Source organism: Bombyx mori, chromosome 12, assembly GCF_030269925.1.
Source record: "Bombyx mori chromosome 12, ASM3026992v2".
NCBI lineage: Eukaryota > Metazoa > Arthropoda > Insecta > Lepidoptera > Bombycidae > Bombyx > Bombyx mori.
The window spans coordinates 138,560-150,671 of NC_085118.1; the positions used below are offsets into that span (position 1 = coordinate 138,560).

Sequence of the window (12,112 nt, forward strand, 5' to 3'; positions counted from 1 at the left end):
GATGTCATTATTCCTTCACCGTGGAAGTCAATCGTGAACATTTTTTGAGTACGTATTTCATTAGAAAAATTAGAGCCCGCTTGAGATTCGAACATCGGTGCATCGTTCAACACGTATGCACCGGACGTCTTATCCTTTAGGCCACGACGACTACAAAATTCCTGTTAGTTCCTGTCTCGGTCTGGGTTTCTTTGGTTGTACTGATTTTATTTCAGCTCTGATTAGTTTGTGGTTCGTATTGAAGTTAAATTTGTTAATGAAGTCAAAATTAGTAGGCGGCGGCTTGGCTCTGCCCCTGGCATTGCTGAAGTCCATGGGCGACGGTAACCACTCACCAACAGGTGGGCCGTGCGCTCGTCTGCCTACAAGGGCAATAAAGAAAAAAAATGTAAAGCACGTGTTTGTATTAGTCATTATAAAATCGATTTCATTCTTTGTTTTCCCATCTGGTGAAATCCATGTCCACTTTTTCGTTGTTTATTTTTGTATACTGAGCTTAAAATGGTTTACTTATTTTCTGGTTTGAAATTTATAAGTTGAATGATCCTAGTACTGTCTCTTCTCCTGGGCACATACCTTTAATTTGGCCATCGAAGTCTCCCATGACGATTTAGTTTTTGTGGGTATGTTCTTGGATCGTGTTATTTAAGCCAAGGTAGAATTCCTCAATTGTTTCCAGGTCCGATTGTTCTGCTGGTGAATATATTTGTACAATAGACCAGGAATCTTTATATTCCGGTTATTTGAAATTTATCATTGCTATGCGATACGAGATCCCCATAAATTCTTCTATAGATTTTTCAAGATATATTTTGACAATGAAACCAACGCCATGGTGTCCTGGCGTCGTTCCAGTATGGTTGAGAAATAATTCTCTCACCCATTCGCTTTATTTCACTGAGGCCGACGATCATCCATTGAATTTGTTTTAACGCGTTAGTTAATTCCTTCATTGTTCAGCATGAGTACGTTAAGGGCTGCGACGTATATTTTTGTGTCTTTGTAGATGTTTCTCTGTGCTGTTGGAGGGTTATGGTTTTTATCCCCCACAAGGATCATTCGGCTTGGAGGCAAATGAGGTTAATACACAGGGGAATACATTAATTATATTCTAACTATTCACCATTTTAGCGCGGAGTTTAAGAGTTTGTTATGCAAACTAGCTATCTTTACTGAACTGAGTCCGAAAAAATCACGCAAGAGTCGATCAAAGCTCAAAGTCATGTTGACTGTTTTCTTTGACTATCAAACTATTTAACTCAATTCTCACTTTCTCACTACTCATTGTAATCGTATCGTTTCTACAGGAGCATACATTCAAGGTGATAAAATAAATTTGGAACAACATTTTGTGTATTATTGATTTTTGCCCAGTGTTTTCTTGATACAGTAGTTAACCGAGCAGTAATATCTTTTTAAAAAAAAGTGTGTGTGTGCAAGTATCAACTGTGTAACATCTCGTCACTGCGATTCAGGAATTGTTGAATTTACGTGCAGTAACCACTGTTGATATCAAACTAAGTAGAAAGAGTTAATTGTAAATCATCTTTTATAGTATGAGGTAGCGCCCTCTGGGAATTGATATTTTAACTTCACGTATAATGTTCTATCTCATTCTCTCGCCGGCTGAATCCTATACATTTATGTGTTTGTGTCTCTATGGACTTATTTTTTCGTTTCCTTTCATTTCGTTTCATCGAGTTTGAAACCACAACGATTCTAAAGAAGTTTCACTTTAAAAAGGTTGGGGTTGTTGTCTATGGGTTCCGGTCGTCGGTTGGTTGACATGAGGTCGCTCTGAGCTCACCTCTAAATGTACGACACTAACATTTCTTAAAAAACCTTGGTTGATAAAATGGTCTTATCAGAAAGAGCGGGCCCTTAACATAAAGGAGCTCTGATAATCTTGAGCAGCCTATCTACAAAATTATGTTTACTTAACTAGATACTGAATTTAATGAAGCAACGTCAAAGTGTGTTCTTGGTTCTTTGTATTATTATATACTCACTGACTAGACTGACCCACCTGATAATGATCAAATTATTCATAATATAGATAGTTGAGCGGTGGTTCATTGTGCGCTTTAATCCCAATACAGGCACTGCCTGATACCTGACGCGGTCATTACACAGAGCATGTCATTTTTATTAAAGCTGATGTTCGTTTCGTTTCATTTCATTTATTATGTATTTATTTATAAATAGACGGTCTCTAAGCTACAAGAGCTAGGGTTGGCACTTTTACGTTAGCCACCGTGCTCACCAGACCTTGCGCCGGCAGACTTCTACTATTTTCAAAGTTTGGCCAACTTTTTGGCACGAAAAAACAGAGAGGCAGTACAACCTAAGTTCTAAGGCATTTTGTCCTTAGAAGAGTATGTTGGCTCCCGTACACCGGACTTCTTCAAGAAGAGCCTTAAAATATTGACTTGTGATGGGACACAGCTTCAGCACAATTCAATTAGACTTAAGGCCGCATATCTGCTGCACTGGCAGAGATGCATCGATACCATGGGTTATGGGATTTGATATATAGATATACATATGTAAAAAAAACGATAAAAATATTTTAATTTCGTAGGTAAAGAACCAATCTTTTAAAAAGTTATTCTTTTTGCCTACACGAGGTTGTAGTCACTAGGGATGGTGACAATAACCGACGTAGCTCCACACGCAGACCGACCTACATATAATCGTAATATTCAAATTCAAATTCAAAATCATTTATTTCAACTTAGATGTCAGTATGACACACTTGTTGAATTTCAAAATATAAATAACAATGTTAACTGTACCACCGGTTCCAAAAAAAGCCACAGTCCTCAGAAGAACCGGCGAAAGAAACTCAGCGGGTTTTTCATTTTGTTTTTTCTCAAATATTTTCTTTTTTTTAAATAAATAAAAATATTTACAATAAAGGAAAAAACAAGTCAAAAAATACAATTAAAAAATAATAATAATAATGAAAAATGAAAAGGCCAGGATATTAAAGTCATATTAAACCTAATAGTGATTGTACTTCTGTCCGCAATAATGCATCGGTCGCAGTACACTGTAACTCTTACGGAAGCGAAATGCTCAAACACAAACGGACCGATGCGATGGTTCTAATAAAACACTATCTACAGTTTTCGGCTTCACATACTCTGGTATAACGACTCGGATACATAGAGCCTTGGCATCATAACGAACAGATGAATTTGGATGATGTAATTTCTAGGTTTTTTAAAACCTTGAAATGGAGGCCAAAGAGCTGATTGCTTCCTGCCGACGCCAACATTACTAAAAGTTTATTATTAAAGATGTTATCTACAATATCTTAAAATAAAAAAGATTTATCACATATACCACCACAGAAAATCCAAAAAATAGGAAATATAATTAAATGTTCTCCAAGAATTCGATATTTTCAAATGTTGGTTGGATCGTTATCACTCGCACCTATCACAGATAATGGTCTAGATTTGCCCTCAAATGTTGTCAAGTCTCAACTAGATTCTGTACGTAGAGTGCATATTTTATAATTTGTATTTATACCAAGATTCATACGTACATACGTGCTGACGATAATGCAGCAACAACATTATCGTCCTTTCCGAATATCATATATTACCTATATTAGAATGATGTAATCGTAAAACTTCTTTAGACCTTAAGAAATTCCGCGTCAATTTTGTACCTACTGTTTTTTAAACGTCGAGGCTCTTCTCGTTGAAGTTAGATTCAGCGGAGGCTGCGCTACCATGAGGGGAGGTGTACTAAGTAAGGGGGCGCCGGCGCGGCGGTCGCCGTGCGTGTGTTGTTTAGACGCCGCTGTGCGCGCACGAGCATGTCTCGAGACGCGCTCGTGTCGTGCGCGCTGCTGTGCGCGGTGCTGTGCGCGCTGCTGCCCGCCCGGCACGGGGCTGCCGCGGCTGATGTCGAAGGTAAGTTGTTTGTTGAATAGCACTAATATTGCTTATTACACTTAGACTCTGACATGTTATCTTCTGATCTCAATGAAAAATTATAAATAAATAAGTTATTTTTTATATCCTTATATTCATATCAAACTGGTCTGCAATGAAGCTCGTTATGTGTTTGTTACACGGTTACACGTGACCACCCTGCTGACGTCACACACTGCTAACGTTCACAATTATTTTTATTTCCTTTCATAAATTATGACTTTAAACGAGTTTTACGGATACGAATAGTGAATTAGAAGTATAGAAAAAAATTAAACACGAAACAAAATAAAAAATGTCAGTTTAAAACACCGATTCTACGTTTACATACCTACTGTAGCGTGTTTGTGTTACCTTGCATGTGTTTATGTGTGTGAGCACGTGTCGTGTCGCAGGGACCCCGTGTGTCCGCGGCCGGTTCAACGGCACGTGCGTGCTTAGCAAGCGCTGCGAGACGCTCATCCTGGACTACAGGGATAGATCGTTCCCGCCGGTCAGTAGCACTGCTGTACACCAGATGTACATAGCAATTTGTATTATTAGTTTTGAGCTATAAATGTATGGAATGCTGTATTTATAATAATATGTTTGTCTGTTTTATATGTTTAATGGATTGTTACCAAAAATGTCAAAAGCCTAGTGGGTAAGAAGCCGCTTAGTATAGTCGTAGCAAATGCGGCGACTGTAGCAGGGTTCAAATCTTGAAATCTTGCAGCAAATACCACTATTTGTATGCAAAGAAAATGAAACTAACACAATTTACGGGATTGCGGGCTCACTGCTGCACGTATTAATTGTCTTTGTCTACGGAGGCAGTTCAGCATCCGGCTCTCCTAATGGTGTGTGATCATCCACTCTCATAGGCTTCAGTACCTAATGCCAGAGGGGCAACCACTGCCCAAATAAAACTGTGCATCTGTGTATAGCCTTATTCACGTAGGCAAAGGTATTTGACAATGGCGCGGCGAAGAACTCCGCGACTTGCAGTGGTACAAATGTACCACGTGACGCCTGTACCACGAGCGTGTGTCTGTGATATGCCCGGTCCCTGGGTCCACGTAGCAGCACGTCGTGTGCGTGTTGTCGCTGTTGCGGGCCCTTACTGTACCTGACCTGATGTGTGTGTGTGTGTGTCGTCAGGTGTGCGGGCTGCGCGGCAAGGAGCCCATCGTGTGCTGCACCGACTGTGAGCTCGTGGACAACATCGAGTGAGTTGTTCATTTTGCATATTACACTAACTGAACGATCAGACGATACACGTGCACGAAGCTACAATAGGAAATGACGCAATTTAAATATTTGAGATAATAACCGATTTACATATTTACTACCTAGCTGTGGTTGTGTATTTCTGTAAACCATGAAAATAATAATAAATATACGTTCTTTCAGTAACATATACCTGACGAGGAGATACAGCCGACTCGAAAAAACAAATAAAAAATCTTGGGACGGTATGTACACTGTATGTTGTCTATATAATACTCCACGAGCAGGTAGTAGCAATGTTAGCTCACAGGATAAGAAGGGATAGCGAAGTACTTCAATCTTCTTCAGATATTTATTCATTGAGAGCTCATAGACATCGTAATGTAAGTATGTACATGCGGCCTTAAGCCTAACTGAATTGTGCTGAAGCGGTGTCCCATCACACAACACAAGTAAATATTCAAATTATATTAGATCTTTACGTACAAAATTGCAAATTTGTTTTTATTGTATAGATCGGTGGACGAGCTCACTGCCCATTTGATGTTAAGTAAATGTCGCCATCCACCTTGATGTATGAGTTCTAAGGTCTCAGTATAATTACAACGGCTGCCCCGCCCTTCAAACTGAAACGCATTACTGCTTCAGGGCAGAAATAGGCAGGGCGGTGGTACCTACCCGCGCGGGCTCACCCACGTAGGTCGTACCACCAGTAAAGCATAATTGAAATTCAATTAAAACATCGTTCGCACTATTGATGCTAATAATAAATAAAACGCACCTTTAATTACAAAGATATAATTGTCGCGCATTAAGTGAAATGTGTCAGCCATGTTGGGGGGGGGGGGGGGGGGGGCTTTGCCATAATTGTATGACACTGAGACGTGGTCGCTCACAATGGGCCTTATGAGAAGGCTCTAGGTCACCCAAAGAGCAATGGAGAGGGCTATGCTTGGAGTTTCCCTGCGAGAACAAATCAGAAATGAGGAGATTCGCAGGAAAACCATGGTAACCGACATAGCCCAAAGGATTGCGACATTGAAGTGGCAGTGGGCAGGACACATTGCTCGCAGAACGGATGGCCGTTGGGGCCAGAAAGTTCTTGAGTGGCGACCGCGTACTGGAATACTGGAAGACGTAGCGTGGGTAGGCCTACCACAATATGGGCCGACGATCTATTGAGGTTCGCGGGGATCCGCTGGATGCAGGCAGCGCAGGACCGGTCTTTGTGGCGGGGCTTGGGGGAGGCCTATGTCCAGCAGTGGACGTCCATGGGCTGATAAGAAGAAGAAGAAAAATAAGTGAAATGTCGCTTAAACGAAATAGCCTTTCACTCCTCAATATTATTATTGGATAGCCGATAGACGTAATACGCTTTTTCATGACATTTAAAGTCTGTTTTTTTTCAGCTTGTATCGATTACGTTCTGAACATACCTGAGTATTTTTGTACTAGTACCGTGACGTTTAATTTTAACAAAGCTTGGGATTCGGAGAAGAAATGTCACAAAATAAGTATTACTGCGCAGTCACCTGTAGGCGGTGAAGACGCCAAAAGAGCGGAGTTCCCCTTCATGGTAATGCACCGCAGAGATCGTAAGGGCAGTGCACGTGTCGGAGAGGCTCGCATAGGTACTGATGTGCACGTGTGCTGCAGGCGCTGCTGGGGTTCGGGGCGAGCGCAGAGGAGGCGCAGTGGCTGTGCGGCGGGTCGGTGCTCTCCGCGCGGTACATCCTCACGGCGGCGCACTGCATCTCCGAGCCACGCCTGTCAGTTCACTCGCCGGCGCCACGCTACCACGCACACGCACACACAGACACTAGACGCCAATAAACAGCACGCCCTGTCGTCCGCAGGGGACCCTTGAAGTACGCAGCTCTCGGCATCCTGAAGCGCTCCGACCCTCCTGAGATCTGGCAGCGGCACACCCTCGCCCAGGTCATCCCGCACCCCGACTACGCCTCGCCCTCCAAGTACCACGACATCGCGCTCCTCAAGACCGAGAAACAGTATGTGTTGAACTATCGGTAGTCTACTATGATTTGGACTGCTTCTGCTGAATGTAATTTTATTTACGATAGTTGTGAGCTCCCCAATTTGATTTAGCGTGCGATTCTGCTGATTAAATCTAAGCGTATGCTGGAGCGCTCATTATGCATTATAACATAGTTCTTACAAAACTTCATTGTTAGTCAAGAAATGAAGTGAACGGTATTCCAAGTAGTTTAGCTGTGTGCTCTAGAATAGCACCACCCATCTCCTGCCGCATATGTCTTAAAAGGCTACTCAGGATTTTGTTTTAATTTTTAGGTTTCAATTTTGAAATGTCCCTTCAAGTAGCCCGTAATAGCGCGACCGACTGAGCGCGATCATATCGCCACGCGTTGCCGTAGTGTGTGCAACGTTTGGAACAAGTCAGTCCTTAAATCATTCATAAGACTATCGTACACGACTCACCGAAGAATAAGCAGCGGTGTTCTTGGAGTAGTACAGCACGTGTACTTGTGATCGTAGGGCGTAATGAATGGCGTATATGTCTATGGGCCACGATAATTACCACCCTTCAGGTGGGCTGGTAGATCATTCACCTCACTACATAATAAAAAAAAAGTTTATGGACTTTAGTTCATAGACATAATTTAGCGGCGTTTTGGCGGCCGAATGGGACGAAGACTTCTTTCTCCCAATCGGTGCCGCGCCGCCGCCGCCTAGCCGGGGGTCCGAGGAGAGAGAGGTCAGAGAGTCTGACACTGAAGGCAGTCTCCTCACGGTCATGACGGTAGCGTGCAGCACAGGCTGTGCTGCACGCTACCGTCACTAGCGCGCTGACACCAGGAAGATGGGAAGGGGTCCGCGTGGCCGTCGTCGCCTGACGTACTGTGGACGAGTAGCCCGGTTGGCGGTGTTGACTGCGGGAACCTCGATACTCTGTCCAGGTTCTGATCCGGGGCGGAGATCTAACGCCAGGTGAAAGAGTACAAAGGGAGTCGTTTGGTGGGTAGGGCCCTAAAACATCCTTGGGCCCGCGGTCTGCTCCCAATATCTGAGGAACGACAAGAGCCACGTACCCCGTACGCCTTCTAGGCGCTTAAACTCCTATTATCAGGCTGGATACCGGCGAAGGCAAACTTTCGGAAGGCGCACTGTGCAGTACCGCAGTTTTCGCTGACGCCGCGCAGAGCCTCACACGCTTTTCTCAACGCGCTTTTACACGCGTGTAGTCTCCCGGGAGAAATTGGAAGTAGAGGAGGACCTCGGCCTTTCTCTTTTCCCCTGTTCTTCTCTGGAGACGATAGAATCAGACCAAAAAAAAATAAAAAAAGCAATTATATAGCTGTATTCCTAGGTTATTGATTTCACTTTTCATTTCATTTCACACAAGACCAGTACGACATTTTTTTCGACACTAAAATCGAGCGTTCCGGTAAAACCGTTTTTTATTTTTTATTATAATTATTTTAAGTTTTACCAAAATTTAACGTGGATGGTAGTGATTTACATACCTGATTTATTACCTGAATAAGATAATAAATAAATTATCGAGGCAAATTTTATAGGTCATCTGGTCCCAAAATAAGGTTTCCTGACCTGCCACAACTACAGACTGAAAGACATACTTATTGAATTTTATACATACACGCAGGTACATAAATACAGGTTTTGTTGAGTAGGAAGCATATAATAAATCTAAAATTAAACCCAGAAGTGAAACATCTAAAACCTTTGACCATTTCCATGAAAAGCGACGCTGTCGAAATTTGCTGCCATGATTGACGATGACCTTATGTTCTAGAATAATATTCAACGTGAACGTAGTGCCCGCGTGTTTGTACTCCGGTGTGAACAGTAAGAGAATTGACCCAACACGAGCCCTGGCACTGGGCTGGGGCTACTTGGGGCCGCGGGAACGCTTGGCCGATGTTCTGCAGAAGGTACCTACATATTATACGTATACACACACCTTAAGTCACTTTGAGAATACTATTTTCAGCTCTTTTAGGTTGTCTTGGGAGCTCTCCCGCTACGCGTAATGAATTGCTTGGATTGTTGACGCGTTCGGCTCGTCCTCCTGGACTTGGTGGATCCCGACTTAGGACGTCTCACCTTTCGGGCGATGAAGGTTCTCACGGGACACGGCTGCTTGGCCTGTAACTTGCACCTCGGCGCCTTCTTTCCCCCGGGGCCGTGCCGCCTTCCCTCTTGCCGAGCCGAGAGTTGACGGAGGACGTTCGTTCAACTCCAGCCCCTGTGAGTCACCAGTGACAGTCACCTCCCGATGTGATGATGATGGTCACGGGGTGGGTCGAAGCTGCGACTCATGCTACCGCCACTGTAGCGCGCTAGCACCAGAAGGACGAGATGATGCGACGGCGGATGTGGTATGCAGTGTGGTCCGCGCCGTTGCTGTTGTCACCGGACGTGCTGTGGAAGAGCGACCCAGGCGGTTCCACCGATCAACGCCGCCGACTGGACCGAGAGTATGCCTTATGCCCGGGTTCGACCACGGGCTGGGATTGGACATCGGATGAGAGTGCAAGAGGAGTCCTTTGGTGGGTAGGGCCCTAATAACATCCTTGGGGCAGCGGTCCACTTCCATAATCTGTGAACTGTAAAGACCCACGTACCCTGCGCTTCCTCTCGGTGCGGAAACTACATGTATGACGCATCCTGCTCAAAAAAAGGGACCACTCCTCCACATAACTATACAGCATGATATCAAAGACTGACACAGTGATTGATAGACCAACGTCAGCATACAGAACCAAGCAGGGCGACGCATCACGGTGCTTACAATTTTATTAACCGTCTATAAGCGCTTTGACTTCACTTACTTCCTCTTATTTTCTCAGACCTGTTAATATGGGTACAACTATTATGGATGCAACCTTATTTTCTCGGCATTTATGTAACTTAATTGTAGACTTAATCGTTGGTTAGCACAACATCGGTGTGAGTTTCTTATGAAATATTTAGTCTTCTCACTATTTATTCTCTCTCATCTCATCCTTCACATAAGCAACAGCACCACTCCAAAATTTTCCAAAAAATATCTCGGTGGTGTGATCATAACAAATAACAAGTGGTTTAATTTAATTTCTTATTTGATATACATCCTTAATGTACAAAATGAATAAGCTAGGTCCAAAAATGCTACCCCGTGCAACATCAAAATTTGCTTTCTGTGGGCTGTTCCAGATACTCCCCACCCTGTGACACACCAAGCTGCTTGTCGGGGATGAAATACGGGGACACAATGAATTATAGGACAGTGAATGCATCGTTAGACGACTTGTTTTGTCTGAAACTGAGCTGTCTAAGCGATAACAGACCGAAAGATTCGCGCAATTTTCTTTGTTAACTAGCCTCTCAAGAATTTTAGAAGAGGTACCCAATATAGATATATGTTTTTAATTATCAGGTGTATCCCCAAAACATACTTTATGTGCTGGATAAACAGAGAAAAATTTACAATCTTCAAGAAATTCTCCGCTAGACAGGCTTAATTTGATAATGTAGAATAGTGGAACTAAAATTGCAACTTTCAATGTCTTGATTAAAAATATCATTAATCTTAGTGCTTTCTCATTACACAGACCCATCATTATTCTATGTCCTCGTAAAGATCAGGTTTTAATTATAAATATTTACTGGAGCAAAGATACGCTTAGCTTAAGATGAAAAGGTACTCTTCAGTGACCTGAATTCCATTAATAGAATAAATAGATATGACAACACTGAAGCCCTGCACTAGTGTCTGACTTAAATTAAGCTGTAACCAGCTCAGTAGGTTCTTTGTTCTGAACCAATAAAGGACAAAAGCTTTTCAATGTTTACCATAATCTCTTTGGACTTCCTTTACCATCAGTGATCTGTCAAATCACAAACTCCAGCTTGAGGTTCCGAATGAGGTCGTTACAGAAGTTACGATGGCGATTGGAAGTGATTTCATCGCTAGGATTCTTTTAAAATTAGATATTAAATAAAATTTTTCCTACCTAAGCTAATAGCCCTGAGAGACTATGACAATGTCAGCGTAGCCTGACAAGTTATGAAGTCGTTCTCATTTCCGTATACATCGCAGGGCTTCAAATTATGGTTAGACCTACTTATAACTTTGCTTTGGTGATGTTAATAAACCATTCGCAATCGCAATCGCGGCGTAAATACTTGTACAGTCTTGTTTACTTTTAAGTTTTTCATTTCCTCGATCCAGCTACACAGCGATACACAACGCTGCAACGCTGCAACGCTGCTACATCTAGCCGCAACCGCAATCTAGTTTTCTCTATTTTTATCCCTCTAATTCTGATGCTAATTACTAGCGGTAAGTCGAATTGCAGTGGTAATTCTTCTATCTGGGGACAACCTCAATCATGCCACCCCCAACCCTATTTTTGCAATTTTCAAGTGATACTGAAAGTTCGGTTATACTCTTTTGCTCTCTTGATTACCAATCAAGAGACTGATAGGTTACTCGCACTCACGGCATTTAGGCTGGAAAGCGAGCTTGCTTTATAAATTAATTGAATGTGGTCATTCTGTACTAGGTCGAAGTGAGCGAGTTCACCACTGAGGAGTGCTTGACGCAATATCCTGAGCACCGCCACCTGCTCGACGGGTTCGACAACAGCACGCAGATGTGCTACGGAGACCGCGACACACCGCACGACACTTGCGAGGTTACCTTTGTTCTCATAACTTGAATAGTCCAGATGCACGATTGAATTGTCTCATATGATAACGTGTTGTGACAGGGTGACAGCGGCGGTCCCTTGATCCTGCACGAGAGCGAGGCAGGCTGCGCCAGGGCTGTGTTTGGCGTGACGTCATCAGGCGTGGCGTGTGGCGACGCGGGCGCCGGCCTCTACACGCGCGTCGAGCCCTACAAGCCCTGGATTGAGAGCATCGTCTGGCCTTGAGACCTTGTGACCTAATAAAAATATTGCTTAGTAATA

At 43.2% G+C, this 12,112-nt stretch overlaps 1 protein-coding gene across 3 annotated transcripts; it reads left to right on the forward strand.

The window, feature by feature from the left end:
• Positions 1 to 3,717: 3,717 nt before the first annotated feature.
• On the forward strand, positions 3,718 to 12,112 carry LOC101740413 (serine protease Hayan). Of its 3 annotated transcripts, XM_038014327.2 has the most exons (10): positions 3,720 to 3,926; positions 4,343 to 4,440; positions 5,088 to 5,155; positions 5,340 to 5,401; positions 6,566 to 6,732; positions 6,813 to 6,925; positions 7,013 to 7,165; positions 8,950 to 9,088; positions 11,705 to 11,836; positions 11,912 to 12,112. In XM_038014327.2, exons 1-10 carry the CDS (start codon positions 3,830 to 3,832, stop codon positions 12,074 to 12,076), a joined length of 1,194 nt encoding a protein of 397 aa, XP_037870255.1. In that variant the 5' UTR covers positions 3,720 to 3,829; the 3' UTR covers positions 12,077 to 12,112. The 3 variants fall into 3 exon arrangements, with proteins under 3 accessions (XP_062527311.1, XP_037870255.1, XP_062527310.1); XM_062671327.1 differs by lacking the exons at positions 11,705 to 11,836; positions 11,912 to 12,112 and adding an exon at positions 10,353 to 10,731 and having other exon boundaries at positions 3,718 to 3,926; XM_062671326.1 differs by lacking the exons at positions 3,720 to 3,926; positions 5,088 to 5,155 and having other exon boundaries at positions 4,343 to 4,466; positions 5,283 to 5,401.